The sequence below is a fragment of the Girardinichthys multiradiatus genome, chromosome Y, assembly GCF_021462225.1.
Source record: "Girardinichthys multiradiatus isolate DD_20200921_A chromosome Y, DD_fGirMul_XY1, whole genome shotgun sequence".
NCBI lineage: Eukaryota > Metazoa > Chordata > Actinopteri > Cyprinodontiformes > Goodeidae > Girardinichthys > Girardinichthys multiradiatus.
Window position 1 is genome coordinate 40,466,750 of NC_061818.1, and position 17,586 is coordinate 40,484,335.

The window sequence follows — 17,586 nt, forward strand, 5'->3', positions numbered from 1 at the left end:
ATCCTCCACCAGAAGCTCACCCAGCTCAACGTCCCAGCCTCCACCTGTCAGTGGATCAACAACTTCCTGACGGATCGACAGCAGCAGGTGAGACTGAGGAGCATCTTCTCCTGATCCAGATCAATAAGTACTGGTGCCCCCCAGGGGTGTGTTCTATCCCCACTCCTCTTCTCTCTGTACACAAATGACTGCACCTCATCGGACTCGTCCGTGAAACTCCTGAAGTTTGCAGATGACACCACTGTCATTGGACTGATCCAGGACAGTGATGAGACTGCATACTGACAAGAGGTGGATCAACTGGTACACTGGTGGGGTCAGAACTACCTTGAACTCAACCCACTCAAGACTGTGGAAATGGTGGTGGACTTTCGGAGAACACCACCCCCATACACCCCCCTCACCATCCTCAACAACACTGTATCGGCCGTGGACCACTTCAGGTTCTTAGGAACCACCATCTCTGAGGACCTGAGATGGTCTTCACACATAGACACTGTTTGAAAGAAGGTCCAGCAGAGACTGTACTTCCTGAGACAACTCAAGAAGTTCAACCTTCCACAGGAGCTGCTGGTCATCTTCTACACTGTCATCATTCAGTCTGTCCTGTCTTCATCCATCTCAGTGTGGTTTGGATCATCCACAAAACAGGACAGGTCCAGACTGCAACGAATAATCAGGACTGCAGAGAGAATCATCAGAGCTGACCTTCCCTCCATCCAGGACTTATACAGGTCAAGGGTCAAGAAAAGAGCTGCTAAAATCTCTGCAGACCCCACACACCCTGCACATAAACTGTTCAGAGCTTTACCTTCAGGTGGCGCTACAGAGCACTGTTCACTAAAACCAGCCGCCACAGAGACAGTTTCTTCCCCCAAGCTGTTTCTCTGATGAACATTTAATAGAGTACAAAACAGCAGCATACAGATGTTGCAAATGCACCTTTTTTATTAGATATGTGTATATTGTAAATTGTAAATATGTATATTCTGTAATGCAAAAACAAAAACCAGAGAGCAAAGTGTACCGGAGTCAAATTCCTTGTTTGTATGTACAAACTTGGCAATAAAGCTGATTCTGATTCTGATTCTGATAACACCAACCAGTTTTTTGTGTTGTCTGTGGCTTCCAGATGGTATCTTTGTGTTCTCCTTCCCTCAGATGCCCAAATCTGCCAAGCACTTCTTATCTTCTAGGTTCTCCATAGACCTTTGGTGGTTTTGATGTTAGTTTGGTGTGTGAGCGGGCAGTAGCCATGAGGCACCCAATAGGTTTTCTAGTTTGTATTCATTCCTGCTGACTTTCTGCACAAATCTGGAGTGACAATGGAAATTTGTTTAAATAGGGGAGTTTAAATGTCAGTCAGTCATTTTCTACCGCTTATTCCATAGTGGGTCGAGGGGAAGCTGGTGCCTACCTCCAGCAGTTTATGGGCGAGAGGCAGGGTACACCCTGGACAGGTCGGTATTTAGATACATATTAATTATTATTTGAAAACATGCTGTTTTATTACAGCTTTAGTTTGCCTTAATGTTTCTTGTAGAACTTGATTTTATGTTGAAAATATAGTTTTATTTTTTTAATCAGTCACCATTGTTTCTTTCTCTTTTATCTCTTTTTCCTTTTTAATATTTAGATTTATTTTTATTTGTGAAAACTTTTTCAGTTCATACCATTTGTATATTTTTCCAGTTTTATATTAAATGATCACTAACTGTAATTTTATTAAATAATTTGCATGTACTTGTATAGAAAGTTGTTATTATTAAATTTTAAGTGTTTAGATTCATTTTGTTACATTTTTGTTCATCTTTTTTCTTTTTATTACTTTTTAAATTTTATAAAATGTTCCTGGTATTATTTGCTCTGATTTTCCAGTTATTTAACCGTTTTTCTATGTTTTTTTTATTTTTTATTCTAAGACGTACATTTTAGATTATTTAATCACCCTTAACATATTTTGGTTGTATTTTCTGGGAAGAGAAGATTTTTTCTCATTTTCCTGATGGATCGGTTGTTTATCTGAGGGGTTATCTTGGCGACAGTCTGGGCTCGGTCTATCTCCTGCATGTCTCACAGATCAGCTGATTCTCTGAAGGTTATCGAGTCCTCTGCCGTCATATCCATATGTGGAGGATTTCCAAAGGGAGGGGACCGCGGTGCCTTCAGGGACCCTGTCTGAGTCAGGCACAGACGCTCAATGACATACTGCTGCCTTTTCCCTAAAACCTGATCCTGAGCTGAACCCTAAAACCAGATTGCAACCCTAAGGTTCAGATCTGACAGCTGAAACAGTTGGAGGACACGAGGACAGAAAGTTTGACATTTTAACATGTTGGACATCAGTCCACCATATTGATATTGATTTCCCCATTAAAACCTGCTGTTTTTAATCAAGAGGAAGGACTGAGAGTTGAGTTTGAACTGCAGCTCACACTGAAGCTGAATGAACTCACTGCTGCCTGGAGATCTTCAGCTCGTTAGTTATTATTTTTAATGCTGTAAATTCAAGAAGTAGAACGACCCAGTTTCAGATGAGCTGCATTTTGGCCAGAAGCGATTGGGAACAACAAACCATCTGCAGAACAGACACCCAGCTGCTGGCAGGCAGACAGAACGGACAGACAGACAGGATGTTAACGTTGAATAAGAATCTGTTCTCTTCACAACATTTCATATTCCAATAAAACAAAAATAATTTTACTGCATCACTGAAGGTTTTTACAACACAACCCAGGAAATCCTCAAAGATCTTGAATATTTTTAAGTGAACATCTAACCAGTAATCTGCCTCATTATTGACCTGCAGATTGGGTCCTGATCAGAAAATTAGAATATCCAACAGAACACAAAGAAATGAAAAACATACATGTTTCAACACTTTCAGATTGCACCATTTTAAATGTTTCACTAGCAGCCTGTTTAAACCGGTTCTGCATGTTTGGACTGGACTAGACTGGATTGGACTGGGTTGGGTTGAAATGGATTGGATTGAACTGGATTGGATTGGACTGGGTTGGGTTGGACTGGATTGGATTGGACTAGACTGGATTGGACTGGGTTGGGTTGAAATGGATTGGATTGAACTGGATTGGATTGGACTGGGTTGGGTTGGACTGGATTGGATTGGACTGGATTGGATTGGACTGGATTGGGTTGGGTTTGTCATACGCAGGCCCGAGTATGTCGAGATAGAAGCTTTTTGGCCCTGTCTGGTTCTGAAATTAAAGATATTTACTGAAATATAAGAATAAATGAATTACTGAGACTAATTAAATTTCAAAACATACAAATTCAGCAGAACCATCTGCTAGTGGACTTAGTCTGACCCAGTTTATCACCATCAGCTCCATCCAGTCTATTGTACTCTTGTCTGTTTTAATCCTTGTTTATTTCTGGTCTTTGTGTCAGAACTACTGGTTTTGATCAGATCAATAGATTAGTGTCCCTGGTTGGGTGAAATATTTCCCATTGGGCCTTGCTCCTCTGTTGAAGTGGTGTCCCAACAGATTAACTCCCTCTGACAGGTGACAGACAAAAAGAGCTGCTTGTTCTGTTGTTGCTGACGCAGGAAGCTGATTGGAGGGAGGCGGCTGGACTTTATCAACTGAAAGCAGTTGTGCGACGTTTGTCCATGATCCTCGGAGGCTGTGTGCTTCTGCGCCATAATGTTGTCTTTCAATTTATTCCTGAGCAAATTCAGAGTAATGAATGTTTGAACTGATTCTCTAAATCTCTAAATCTATTAAATAAATACAGCAGCCAATTAACAAATCTACTGCATTCCCCCTAAATGCAGACTGCAGAACCTGGAACTGAGTCAGAACCAGAAACATGTTTTATAAGATCTGGTAAACATCAGAATTTAAAGTCATCAAAAGCTTTTAAAAGCGTCACTGCTGGTGAAAAACCAACAATCATTTTTAACCTTCAATGACTATCTGCTGGTTTCACCTTTATTCAATTTTAGAACCTCCTCCAGCAGCCTGTAGAACCTCCTCCAGAAACTTGTAGGACCCTCATTAGCAACCTGTAGAACCTTCTCCAGCAGCCTCTAGAACCTCCTCCAGCAGCTTGTAGAACCTCCTCCAACAGCCTGTAGAACCTCCTCCAGCAGCCTGTAGAACCTTCTCCAGCAACTTGTAGAACCTGCTCCAGCAACCTGTAGAACCTCCTCCAGCAGCTTGTAGAACCTGCTCCAGCAACCTGTAGAACCTCCTCCAACAGCCTGTAGAACCTCCTCCAGCAGCTTGTAGAACCTGCTCCAGCAACCTGTAGAACCTCCTCCAGCAGCCTGTAGAACCTTCTCCAGCAACTTGTAGAACCCCCATTAGCAGCTTGTAGAACCTGCTCCAGCAACCTGTAGAACCTCCTCCAGCAGCCTGTAGAACCTCCTCCAGCAGCTTGTAGAACCTCCTCCAGCAGCCTGTAGAACCTCCTCCAGCAGCTTGTAGAACCTCCTCCAGCAGCCTGTAGAACCTCCCCCAGCAGCCCTCAGAACCTCCTCCAGCAGCCCTCAGAACCTCATCCAACAGCCTGTAGAACCTCCTCCAGCAACTTGTAAAACCTCCTCCAGCAGCTTGTAGAACCTCCTCCAGCAGCCTGTAGAACCTCCTCCAGCAGCCTGTAGAACCTCCTCCAGCAGCTTGTAGAACCTCCTCCAACAGCCTGTAGAACCTCCCCCAGCAGCCCTCAGAACCTCCTCCAGCAGCTTGTAGAACCTCCTCCAACAGCCTGTAGAACCTCCTCCAGCAACTTGTAGAACCTCCTCCAGCAGCTTGTAGAACCTCCTCCAACAGCCTGTAGAACCTCCTCCAGCAACTTGTAGAACGTCCTCCAGCAGCTTGTAGAACCTCCTCCAACAGCCTGTAGAACCTCCTCCAGCAGCCTCTAGAACCTTCTCCAGCAGCTTGTAGAACCCCCATTAGCAGCTTGTAGAACCTGCTCCAGCAACCTGTAGTACCTCCTCCAGCGGTTTGTAGCACCTCCGTTAGCAGCCCTCAGAACCTCCTTCAACAGCTTGTAGAACCTCCTCCAGCATCATCTAGAACCTCCCCCAGCAGCCCTCAGAACCTCTTCCAGCAGCTTGTAGAACCTCCTCCAGCAGCCTGTAGAACCTCCTCCAGCAGCCTGTAGAACCTCCTTCAGCAGCTTGTAGGACCCTCATTAGCAGCCTGTAGAACCTTCTCCAGCAGCCTCTAGAACCTCCTCCAGCAGCCTGTAGAACCTCCTCCAGCAGCTTGTAGAACCTCCTCCAGCATCCTCTAGAACCTCCCCCAGCAGCCCTCAGAACCTCCTCCAGCAGCTTGTAGAACCTCCTCCAGCAGCCTGTAGAACCTCCTCCAACAGCCTGTAGAACCTTCTCCAGCAGCTTGTAGAACCTCTTCCAGCATCCTCTAGAACCTCCCCCAGCAGCCCTCAGAACCTCCTCCAGCAGCTTGTAGAACCTCCTCCAGCAGCCTGTAGAACCTCCTCCAGCAGCCTGTAGAACCTCCTTCAGCAGCTTGTAGAACCTCCTCCAGCAGCTTGTAGAACCTCCTCCAACAGCCTGTAGAACCTCCTCCAGCAGCTTGTAGAACCTCCTCCAACAGCTTGTAGAACCTCCTCCAACAGCCTGTAGAACCTCCTTCAGCAGCTTGTAGAACCTCCTCCAGCAGCCTGTAGAACCTCCTCCAACAGCTTGTAGAACCTCCTCCAGCAGCTTGTAGAACCTCCTCCAGCAGCTTGTAGAACCTCCTTCAGCAGCTTGTAGAACCTCCTCCAACAGCCTGTAGAACCTCCTTCAGCAGCTTGTAGAACCTCCTCCAGCAGCCTGTAGAACCTCCTCCAGCAGCTTGTAGAACCTCCTCCAACAGCCTGTAGAACCTCCTTCAGCAGCTTGTAGAACCTCCTCCAGCAGCCTGTAGAACCTCCTCCAACAGCTTGTAGAACCTCCTCCAGCAGCCTGTAGAACCTCCTCTAGCAGCTTGTAGAACCTCCTTCAGCAGCTTGTAGAACCTCCTCCAACAGCCTGTAGAACCTCCTTCAGCAGCTTGTAGGACCCTCATTAGCAGCCTGTAGAACCTTCTCCAGCAGCCTCTAGAACCTCCTCCAGCAGCCTGTAGAACCTCCTCTAGCAGCTTGTAGAACCTCCTTCAGCAGCTTGTAGAACCTCCTCCAACAGCCTGTAGAACCTCCTTCAGCAGCTTGTAGGACCCTCATTAGCAGCCTGTAGAACCTTCTCCAGCAGCCTCTAGAACCTCCTCCAGCAGCCTGTAGAACCTCCTCCAACAGCTTGTAGAACCTCCTCCAACAGCCTGTAGAACCTCCTTCAGCAGCTTGTAGAACCTCCTCCAACAGCCTGTAGAACCTCCTTCAGCAGCTTGTAGGACCCTCATTAGCAGCCGGTAGAACCTTCTCCAGCAGCCTCTAGAACCTCCTACAGCAGCTTGTAGAACCTCCTCCAGCAGCCTGTGGAACCTCCGTTAGCAGCTTTTATTTAAAGTGACAGGGTGTGTTTTCTGTTGGCTTTTATGGGAATTTAGTTAATGGACTTGTTCCTCTGTCCAGTTGTTTGTTAGTTTGCCTCCACAGCGTTGACTGAGCTCCACAGCTGAACTGGTTTCTTAGAAGCATCTCCAGGGTCATTCAGAGTTCTTCTCTGACCTGCTGTCCTTCCACATGCTTAAATATTTAGGTTTCCAGTGATGAGCTTCTCCCTGGACCCACTTATTGACTTCATGGATTGCCCCATCAAATGTGTGAAATATGAATCCATTAAATCCAGTTCAGAGGTTTGAAGCTCAACAGGAACAAATATTCTCTGGAATCTGGAGACATAATGAAAGGAATAAACCCAGCTTATGGAAATTGAACCAATGTGAAGCCAGTTGTCAGTTCAGAACAAAGACAGAACGATCCAAACTGCAGCAGCGACACGTTGGCAGGAAACAAACAGAAGTTCTGATCCGTCGTCCTGGGTTCTTCTGTTTCTTGTGTTTCCAGCTGTGATTGGTTTAAACTTGTGTTGAGCTCCATGATGATGTAGTAAATTTCATCTCACCAGGGAACCCATCAGAGGTGATCAGAACCTCACCCTCATCCTCTCTTTATGTCTGCAGGCTAAGGACAGCGATGACGATGAAGAGGTGGTGCAAGTCGACAGGGACCACTTCATGGATGAGTTCTTCGAACAGGTGAGACAGACACGTGCAAAGGTCTATCACTGATCTCCATTCGGCTGCGGCTTCAGAGGCAAACAGCTGATCTTACACCAAGCAGAGCCAATCAGATGTTTGATACAAAGAAACAGAGTTAGTTCACGGTCCACAGGAAAAAGTTCTGATTCTGGTCCTCAGGAATCTCCGTCAGTAGGAGTTCATGAGCAGTGAGGAAACATGATTGAGTTCTGTCTCCACATTGATCCTAATGTTGAAGTCTGGACAATGTTAGGTTAACACTAAGAGGGTCCTAATACAACATTGAGAAAATGTTATTAGAATAACACTGGGATCATATAGAGATCATGTTGGGAAATATTGCAAACATGTTTGGATAACACTGGGAAAACATTGAGATAGTGTCGGAATAAAACCAGGATAATTTTTAGATAACACCGGGACTGAGATTACAATCAGATAATGTCAAAATAATATCCAGATAATGTTTATATAGCAGAGGGTTTAAATTAGAATAATGTTGGTATAACACTGGGATGACGTTTGGGTAATGTTTGAATAGCAGTGGGATTCTGTTGGGAAAACATTGGGATAATGTTAGGATAACTGAGGTAATTCTGGAATAGTCTATTTTAAGGAGAATGTTACAGTGAGAATAAGAGGTTCTCTTCTATTTGTTGAGGAACAATCAGATTATGTTACAGGAACGTTAGGACCACATCAGGAGAACATTTCGATAGCATTTGTTCTGGGATAAAATAGACACAACTGACGGATGCAGCCATCCCATAATAAACTGCAGATAACAGACTGTATGTAAGCTTTACTAGAGGCACATATTTTAAAATAACATATTTTATCAACTCTTATCTTTAAAGCAGAAGAACAAATTGGACTCTAAGTTACCTCATTGATAATATTTTATTATTAAATGAAATCATTAAAATATTTCATGTTAAGGTAAACTCAGATACTAATTGCTGTCAGCAGGGGGCAGAGTTTTACCATCTATTTGAATTTAACAGAAAACAAACTAAAACTAGTCGTCCACATGTGAGGCTGTCCTGCAGGGTTGACCCGCTGTGTTCCCGTCTCATGTTCAGGTGGAGGAGATCCGAGGCTGTATAGAGAAGCTGTCAGAGGATGTGGAGCAGGTGAAGAAGCAGCACAGCGCCATCCTGGCCGCGCCAAACCCTGACGAAAGTAAGACCGCCTCTTAGCCTCTTCCCTCTGCTAACATCTGCACCACCAGACCTCACCCACAGTCCTGTTTGGGTTTCTACAGAACCGAGTTGAAACGTCATGAAAAGTCTAAGTGGTTGAATGGTGGTGTTAATAGGTGGGGTCACATGAGCACCTGATGAACTTTCTCTAACTGGGCTTTGACTCCAGGTCACCGACCCAACCCATTATTCCTTTCAGCTGCAGTGCTGTACTGTAGCTCAGCCTCAGGTCCATAATGTCCAACATGCTGCAGATTTTATTCCTGGATGTCTTCCACACCAGGAAGTCACCACCCATTCCTGTTTCTTCAGTTAAACTAGAAAAATCCCAAAGGTAAATCAGAAAGTAAACCGGATTTTAGTTCCACCACAATGATTCCCGAAGAGCTGTTAGAGGTTTTCCTTAAAAGTTATTTGGAAGTAGTGAGTAATGGTCCAGATGCATCCATGTGAAGCTTCACCTCCTGCTTCAGCTTCAGCAGGCTTACATCTCAGCAGCTTCCATTTCTTCCTTAGAGCCGCCAAACATTTATGGCTCAGATTTATCAGATATTTTTGATCCGAAGTACCTTCCGACCCAGTGACCAGATCCAATCAGCCCCAACAATCAGAAACCAATTATTAATTCTCTTGCTGGTCCACAGATCCATTATATCCGGACCACAACTTGTTTGTTTCTTTATGACAAAGGTCCAAACAATCCCACTTAGGAAAACGTTCAGTTCCACAGATTGTTATCGCATAATTCCCAATGACTCGGCAGGATTTTCAGGTCATTCCCATATGATCCCCCATCAGTCCGGTTTGCATGTAAAAGTTCCTGATCTGAGGATTTCAGAACCTATTGAGCTTTCTTAGCTCTTTATTGGTTCGTACCTGAGCCTATAGGAACCTCCTGCCACAATCTCTTCCTCTTTCTGGAGAACGTTCTGTTTTTATGATGATGTTCTCAGACCGGAACCAGGACTGGGTCAGACATCAGGCATGGTTCTGGTTCCATCAACAGGTATCTGGTTCCAGAAAACTTTAAGCACCTGGAACATCTACAGTGACTTCCACCATCTGGAAAGAGTAGGTAGAGCCCATCCAGGCTCTGCTGAATGTGGACATGTCTCAGGTTGTAAATCCAGGTTCTGATCATGGTATTAAAAGCCTTCAGCAGCTCGACCCGGAGCCTCGAAGTAAAATCTCATCCCTTTGACAGCTTCCTGACGAGCCCTGCAGCTCCATCCGTCACTCCGCTGCTCCTCCTGACACCTGAAGAAGAAATGTGAGTGTTTTGGATCGGAGGGCGCAAGGCCGGAGCTGCAGTGCATTCAGCCTGACCCAACTGGCTGTGACTCAGCAGCAACGACTCAGTCCCGGGGGCTGCAGCCAAGTCTGCAGCAGACAGTTGGGTGGAGCAAGAACACGCTTTGGGTCTTGATCCGAGTCAGGTGGAACCAGAATGCTCCAAGTCTGCAGCAGGTTCCAAACTTTAGTTTCTTGGGGTCTAGACTCAGTCCTTTCACAAATCTTTCCTGGACCTTTCAGGGGCGGTCGGAGCTGGAAACCCGACATGTTTGACAGAAAAATCTCTGTAATGTTTGTGTCACCAAATGTGTTTGGTATTTGTTCTCCTGCTTGTTCTGCATGTTTTCTTCATGTGTTTTTTTCTTCTGCATGGTAAATGAATTTATATTTTGGTTTTTCCCATCTGTTTCTTCTCGTTGTGTCTGCATGATCCTGCTTTTTAAACTGCATGATGTGACATTGAGCTCGGAGGAGACACCAAGGTTAAGCACATGTGAGTAATGTCCATAAACCACAGCCCTGCATTAGTTCATGGTGAGATGTTTAATTATTGTTAAAAGAAACCAAACTTTCTACTCAGGCCTTAAAACCAATGAAGGCTCAATGAGATCCATGCTTTCTTTAAAGGATCAGCAGTCGGGGGGTCTCACTAAAACAACTAATCATATCGACTGAAAGTTTCTTGGAATACATTTAAAGAAAAAATGAAGAGATTTTGGATATTTATCAAAAGCGTGATTTATTTCTCATTTAAGTTACATTTGATCCTAATTCAATTGTGGAAGAATTAAACTGATCAGTTTGGGATCAAGGATCAATAATGTTGCTGAGGGGATTTTGTCAGATATTAACCCTTTTTATGTCACTGTGAAAGAACTAACAAAGTTTTTTCTCCAAAATTTAGAGAAGAACTCATTTGGTGAGTTCAGAGTGGCAGTTGTACCCACAGCTCGTCTTCCTGCAGCTTTTAAATGTTTCTGGGGCCGAAACTAAACCTCTGCAAAATCCTCCATATCTGTGTATGAAAGTTTAAAAAACCTGAAAATAAATTAAAACTTTATTGCTGCAGAAATGTTTCCGACAGAAGCATTTTAGAACATGTATTTGGTGAGGAAAAGTCCACCAGTAGGAGATAAATGTTTCTATGTTTAGGACACCTGAAAAACGAGGCGAGAGGCTGAGCTTTGTCAGAATGTTTGATTTTCACCTTAATGTTACTGATGACATCCAGACAAAATCATTCCTGGTTTTACTAGTATTCCCATTCTGGAACAGTTTTATCATCTTTAGGAAGTGAGGACACAGAGAAGTCCAGAGTCTAAAAACCCAGAGTGAGATATCAGCCGCCTGTTGACGTTTATCTGACTCAACATTCTGGCTCCTCTTCCTCCTCCCGGTGAAAACTCGTGTCTTTCTCTCTTTTCTTTCCTGCTTCCTCGTCAGTTCTGGGTCAGCTCGCTCTCAGCTGCCAACGAGCTGTGTTTCAGTCTGAATAATGCATGATGGGAGTTGTAGTGAGAGCAGAGGAGTACAGCTGTAAACCACAGCTGTTCATGATCATACTAACTCCTCATTCCTGTTCGTCATGCTCTCTTTATTTGTTCGGTCAGTTTAATCATAGCTGCTGAATTCAGTCATTAAACACATGAAAAAATCAGATTTTAAATAAAAAGTAATGTTAAGGACAGAGTTTCCTTCAGATGTTTAGAGCGTAAACAGACAGTTAATTGTCTCCAGAGGAAAAACCTCCTCAGGCAGAAATGAACTGGAACAATTATTTTAATTTAATGTTATTTGAGTCTGGATTTAGAAGCTGCAGTCGGTTTGTTTTTTTACAATAAACATTTTCTGAAATCCTATGTATGTAAACAAAAATAGGCAAGAAAAAACATGGATGCTAAGAAAATATAAAATATTTATATTTCTAACTATTTCTATAATTTAAAATTTTGCAAAGTGAATGCAAGATTCAAAAATATATTTTGTTTAGAAAATACACTTTTAACAATATTTAAAATAAATATGAATAGATTTAAATATAAAATTGTGTTTTAGTTTAGTTATTAAGTTTCCATATCTAATGTGTATATCACATGCTGGTTCATCCTCAACAAGAACTAGTTCCAAATTCAGTTGAGCCAGGTTATAACGATTCATTCATGTTCATAGTTCATCACCTAAACATACTGAACGAAGTTCACAGAAGTTCACAGTTCTTGTTCATTTATCATATTTTGTCTGAAATGAAGCTTTAAAAATCTCTCAATTGGCATATCAGTTAAGTCCTCGTTGAACATCAGAAACTTACCTTAAATCAGTTTTCTTCTCTCCTTTTGTCTTTGCCCAGATGAGCTACATTTTAAAGTGGCCAACTCTGCTGCTCTCCTTTAGATATTTTGTTTTTGTCATTAAGCAGGTGTAAAATTTTGACTGAACAGTAGTGCATTTAGGCTACGTTTGTAATTATAGTCACTTTTAACCCTCTTATTGCAATCAAGTCAGTGCAGATGGGATTCAGCATTAGTTTTGTGTTTAACCCCTTAAACAGGTAATGCACAATCAGAACCACACAGTGATACATAACTGCTGATACTTACTGGATGTTGCCTTTAAAAAATGAGGCAGAAGAACATTGAGGTGGCCTATTTTTAAATTTGATCATAAGGGAGTTAAAGCACCACAGCGTTCCTCTTTAATAAAATACTGATTTTGTTTAAGCAAACATTATATAAAAACATCTCTTGTACTGTTATTTCAGCATCCGACCTGGTCTGAGACAAAGGTGTAACTTAATGTAGTTGCAGCTTCCTCAGCTTATCTTTACTGTAACAATTAAATCCATGTACCACAAAACTCAATTTGATCTATCAGTGTTTATCTTGGAGGCATGAGCCCTCAGTTTAAATTCTTACATTTAAAGTGGAGCTAAAAGCATTGTAGTTAAGTTTAAAGCAAGTGGAAAGACAAACATTGTATTTCAGATTCTCACAAAGTCTGCTTTCTGAGCTGTTTGTGTTTGCATAGCAGCTAAACATTAACTCTGCTTCTCATTTATAGAGAGACACAGCAGTCACTCAGAGCTTGCCTTGAGGGAAGATTTGGTTGTTGGTGCTAAAAATACACAGTGTAAATCTTTGGTTCTCTCCTGCATAGAGTGTCGTTAAATTATGGCAGGATGAGCTGCCCTCACGAGTCTGTCATGTAAACATTTACAATATTTAATTGTTTTGAATATTTAAATAAATATATTTTTATGTGAAATAAAATGACATATTCAACAAATAATTAAATACAAACACAATAACTTAAGATATCAACCCATTAAAAAAAAATCTTAAAACTGTGAAAGAATTTTATGAAGTAAAATAAGGAGATTCAAGGATCCAAATATAACTTAAATGTAACAGAAATTTAGCCAAACATCTTACAACTTAAAACAAACTTAAATTAAGAACAGAAGCAGAGACAAGTTTGGTGTTATTGATGAGAGTAGCTGCTGATTGATCATTAGTGTATTGACGAGTGTGTTAACTGTCAGTGTTCGTTGTGTATCTAATGACTCACCTGCTGATTGATGGGAAAATAAAAGTCTGGCAACATGTTTTCTCATCAATTAGCTTCGTTAATGCTAATTGGCTAACGACCAGCCAATTAAAACACTCGTATGGCAGTTCGGGCCCTTACAGAGCTTGTGTTGTGCCAGTGTTAGGTTTTTCTTGGGTGCTTCCTGAGAAAAATGTCATTATAAAGCTGATCAGTTTAATAATTAATCAGAAACAACTACAGCTCATCAGATTCATCCTGTGCTGCATTTTTATTATAGCAGCAATTCCTCAGTGTCAGCGCAGGACGTTTATACAAGCAGACATTAGTGGGTTGATCGCAAAGGTAGCCTGCAGTCAGAGCCGCAGCAACGCCCCGTTTGGTCTCTGAGCCAGAGCCGAGCGATGCAGCGGGGTGGTCAGGCGAGGAGCAGGGTGAGTCAGAGGTAGAGGAAGCTGAATGGCACTGCAGCGCTCATAAATCTGACTGCACTGCTGCAGTTTCAGCTCGCTGTTGCCCTATTTCCAACATGGCTGACATGATGTGATGTTACTGCTCCTCCTCATCTTACTCGCCCTCTGACCCATTAACCAGCTTCAGGGAGAAACCGGTGTCTGAGTTTTATTCTGCTGCAGGTCCAGTTTCACAGCTTCAGCCTGCAGATGCTCAAAGAGTATCAAAAATTGATGCATTTATTGCTGTTAGATAAAATAAACTATCTTAAGCCTTTGTTCAAAAATAACTTCCTAAATCTTAGATTTTTATGTTTTTTCAAATAATACTTTTATGTAATCAGTCACCATAAAAATAAGTCAAACCCAAAGGACCTTGTATTGTCTCGAACCCGAAACACGTCCTCATGTTTTCTTCATGTTTTCTCTGCAGAGACCAAGCAGGAGTTGGAGGACCTCACAGCTGACATCAAGAAGACAGCCAATAAAGTTCGCTCAAAATTAAAAGGTACGACTCTTTCAGTTTGTGCACATAACATTTGAGAAACGATGAAACTGGAGGGTAACTGATGGGTTCTTCAAAGGTAATGAAGGCTCAGTGATCTGTTGCTTGTCAGATGAGGATATTTGGTTCTTTGTTTTACTTTGTGCTGATGATCAGTTCACAGAGCGGAGGCTGATTAATGTAGCTAACAGCGCACAAGAAAATCAGCAGTTGCCAGTAGAAAATAGCAATGAAAAGAGTTGGACACTCTTTCACAATAAAAGCATTATATGTGGATTTATGCGCAGAATCTACCTTTATTCATGTAAACCTTGTTATACATTGATCTCATGCAGGTTCACCAGCTATATCCAAAAGGCTACATGGCTCCTCAGAGACAAAATATGTCTGATAGATGCTAAAATAGGATGGAAGTTGAGCTGCCACTGATCTGTATAGTATTTTTCCCAGGTTAGTCATTCTGTGAATTATTATTTTTAATGAACCTTTTCAAACATGACTCTACACTTTCAAATTCTCACTGTTAAAACAATTACCTGTGAAACAGGAAAAGTTTTTTCTTATAATTTGAACTGCTTTTATTAAAAATCTGATATACTTCAGGTAAATCTGAAGTGGATAATTCCTCACTTATTACTGTCTTTGCAACACAGTTTGTAAAAAAGTTTGACTAATTGTTCAAAACAGAAAAGCTAATTGCTGTGTTTCTTTGAGATTAATATTTTTATACTTTCAGAAAGAAAATTGAAAGTTTTAGAAGCTGTTTTAAAAAGTATCTGTTCAGCAAATAGCCCTTTGCTCGCTCACTAAATCAGATCCCACCTTCAGTTTTGTGCTGTTTAGTTAATGTTTTTGCTATTAAGATATTAGGAGCTGCTTGCTCTCAGCAGCTATCGTTCATTGGGCCTGTTTAGACATCCATAAACATAACTGTACAAACAATAACAGCTGTGAACTTGACACAAAGGTTAGCTTGCTAACCTCAGAAAAAAACATGACAAGCACCAAATAGAGTAGAGTAGTAAAAGAATAAACTTTATTTCGTTGTCAACGGCATGGAGAAAAAGCTATTTGAGCGGTGCATAAGTTTGTTAAAAAGATCAAATAAAACCAGATGTTCACACATTCATACTGAAGCTCATTCCATCACTGCATCTCCTTTACAGTCTGGCTGTGTTGAGTTTAGCTGCTGCTGTTGGACAGAAGCTTTCGTTGAATCTTCTTGTCCTTGCATTAACTGATCTGTAGCGTCTTCCTGAGGGTACCAGTTCGAACAGAGCGTGACCTGGGTGAGAAGTGTCTTTCATGATGTTCAGGGCTTTTTGGAGACAACAGGAACTGTGAAGTTCTTCAAGTGTGGGGAGAGGGCAGCCAGTGATCATCTGGGCCACATTAATAACCCTCTGGATCTCTTTCCTCTGAGCCACTGTACAGCTGGTAGACCACACACATTTGCAGTAGGTCATTAAGCTCTCAATAGAGCAGTGATAAAAGGACACCAGCAGTCTCTGTGGGATGTTATTTCTCCTAAGCATCCTCAGGAAGTGCAGTCACTGCTGGGCCTTCTTCAGCAGCTCAGAGGTGTTCACATTCAGGTCAGGTTCTACTCCATGTGGATTTCCAGGAAGCAGAAGTCAACCACCTTCTCCACCCAGCCCCACTGATGATCAGTGGTAAAATGCTGTCCTCTTTTTACCTGTAGTCCTCTGTTATCTCCTTGATCTTGGAGATATTGTGCAGCAAGTTGTTCTCTGTGCACCACGCTGTAAGCCACTCCACCTCAACCTGATAGGAGGACTCATCCCCTCCAGAGATGAGCCCCACCATTGTGGTGTCATCTGCAAACTTGACAGTGGTGTTGTTGTGGTGAGTGGGTGTACAGTCGTAGGAACAGTGGGGGCAGAGCAGGGGGCTCAACGCACAACCCATGGAGACCTGGTGCTAAGAGCCAAAGATGTATGTTGACCTAGTCCTGACCCTTCCCGGCAGGAAGCTGTGGGTCAACATGCAGGTGGAGAGTGGCAGTCCAATGTCCCTCAGTTTGTCCACCAGTCTGTGGGGGATGATGGTGTTGAAAGTTGAGCTATAGTCCACACAAAGCAGCCGCCCATAGCTACCCATGCTGTTTTAGATGGTTGAGTGCTGTGTGGAAAACTGTGGCTGCTTCATCCTCAGTGGATCTATGGTGGGGGTCACAAACTTTGGGGAGAAGTGATGTGATGTGAGCCCTGACAAGATGTTCCAAGCATTTTATAACCACCGGTGTCGGTGCAACTGGCCAGTGGTCATACAGGCTGGAAATGTGGGGTTTCTTGGGCAGGGGGACAATGATGGAGGACTTCAGACAGGATGGAACAGTGGATTGGACAGAGAAAGGTTAAAAATCCTGGTTAGGACTCCTGCCAGCTGGTCACCGCAGTCTCTCAGCAGCCATCTGGGGACACCGTCGGGTCAAGCAGCCTTCCTCAACTTGACAGCCTGCAGTGTTCGCCTCATCTCATGCTCCTCCACAGTGAATGAAGCTGCCTGTGGTGGCAATTTCACAATTTTGTGTTTATAGTTTTTGAAAGTTGTTGTTGATTACTTGGAGTACCATATGGTTGAAGTTCAGAGGATTTCTTTATGTCGATGCTAATTAAACGTTAATTTTTAGCTGAGAAAATAAACCTGCTTTGGCTAATAGTGAATAATAACTGCAGGGGAAAATCTGGTCTAATCAGGAGACAGCCTTCTTAATTTGGATAAAGTGGCTTTTTTTTTTATCTGACCAAATTGATTAATCCTCCAAAATGGTAACAATCTAGGCTCAGGACCAGAAAGCAGGGTTGTTATTTAACAGACCTCCTTGAAGCTTCTTCACTGCTGTTATGCATGACTTGGAATCCTTGTTTGGTGCTGTTGGTAATTTTAGCATCATTAATAAACTGTGAAAACACATGTCCGATGTATTTTTTTCTCCTTGTGCGGTGCATTAATTAGTAAGAATAAACTGAGCCAAACGTGAAATAAATTTAACTGAAGATAGTCAAGACTGAAATAGGAATAAATCTAGAAGTCACGTCACTTGTTCATGGGGTGGGATTGTCAACGAAAACAGAAATTATTGTTTTTCTTCGAGACTGCATTATGCAGGTATTGTGTGCTGTATTAATAGAAGACTCTGAGGATGATCTTGCACACTGACCTTCAGCTGCATCAGAAGATTAAAATATTCAGAGACTAGCAGTGATTTATCAAGCTGTAATCAGCAACTCAAACACACACAGAGAAAGATGGGCCAATGAGCCTAAAGCTACAGAAACAGGGAGAGAGCATTGTTGCTACAGCAATAGTCCATGCTGAAAGCTCAAGGACATCCCTGCTTTAATGTGAACAGCTAGAAGATGGACTACACAACACACACACACTGACAG

General features: G+C 42.6%; 1 protein-coding gene across 1 annotated transcript in view; it reads left to right on the top strand.

Moving 5' to 3' along the window:
- LOC124864228 (syntaxin-1B) overlaps window positions 1–17,586 on the top strand; it is a 66,279-nt gene that overhangs the window by 20,931 nt on the left and 27,762 nt on the right. Inside the window, exons 2-4 of the mRNA XM_047358912.1 lie at window positions 7,101–7,175; window positions 8,261–8,360; window positions 14,102–14,176. Of these exons, the coding sequence (XP_047214868.1) occupies window positions 7,101–7,175; window positions 8,261–8,360; window positions 14,102–14,176 (250 nt within the window). The remainder of the gene's footprint in view (window positions 1–7,100; window positions 7,176–8,260; window positions 8,361–14,101; window positions 14,177–17,586) is intronic.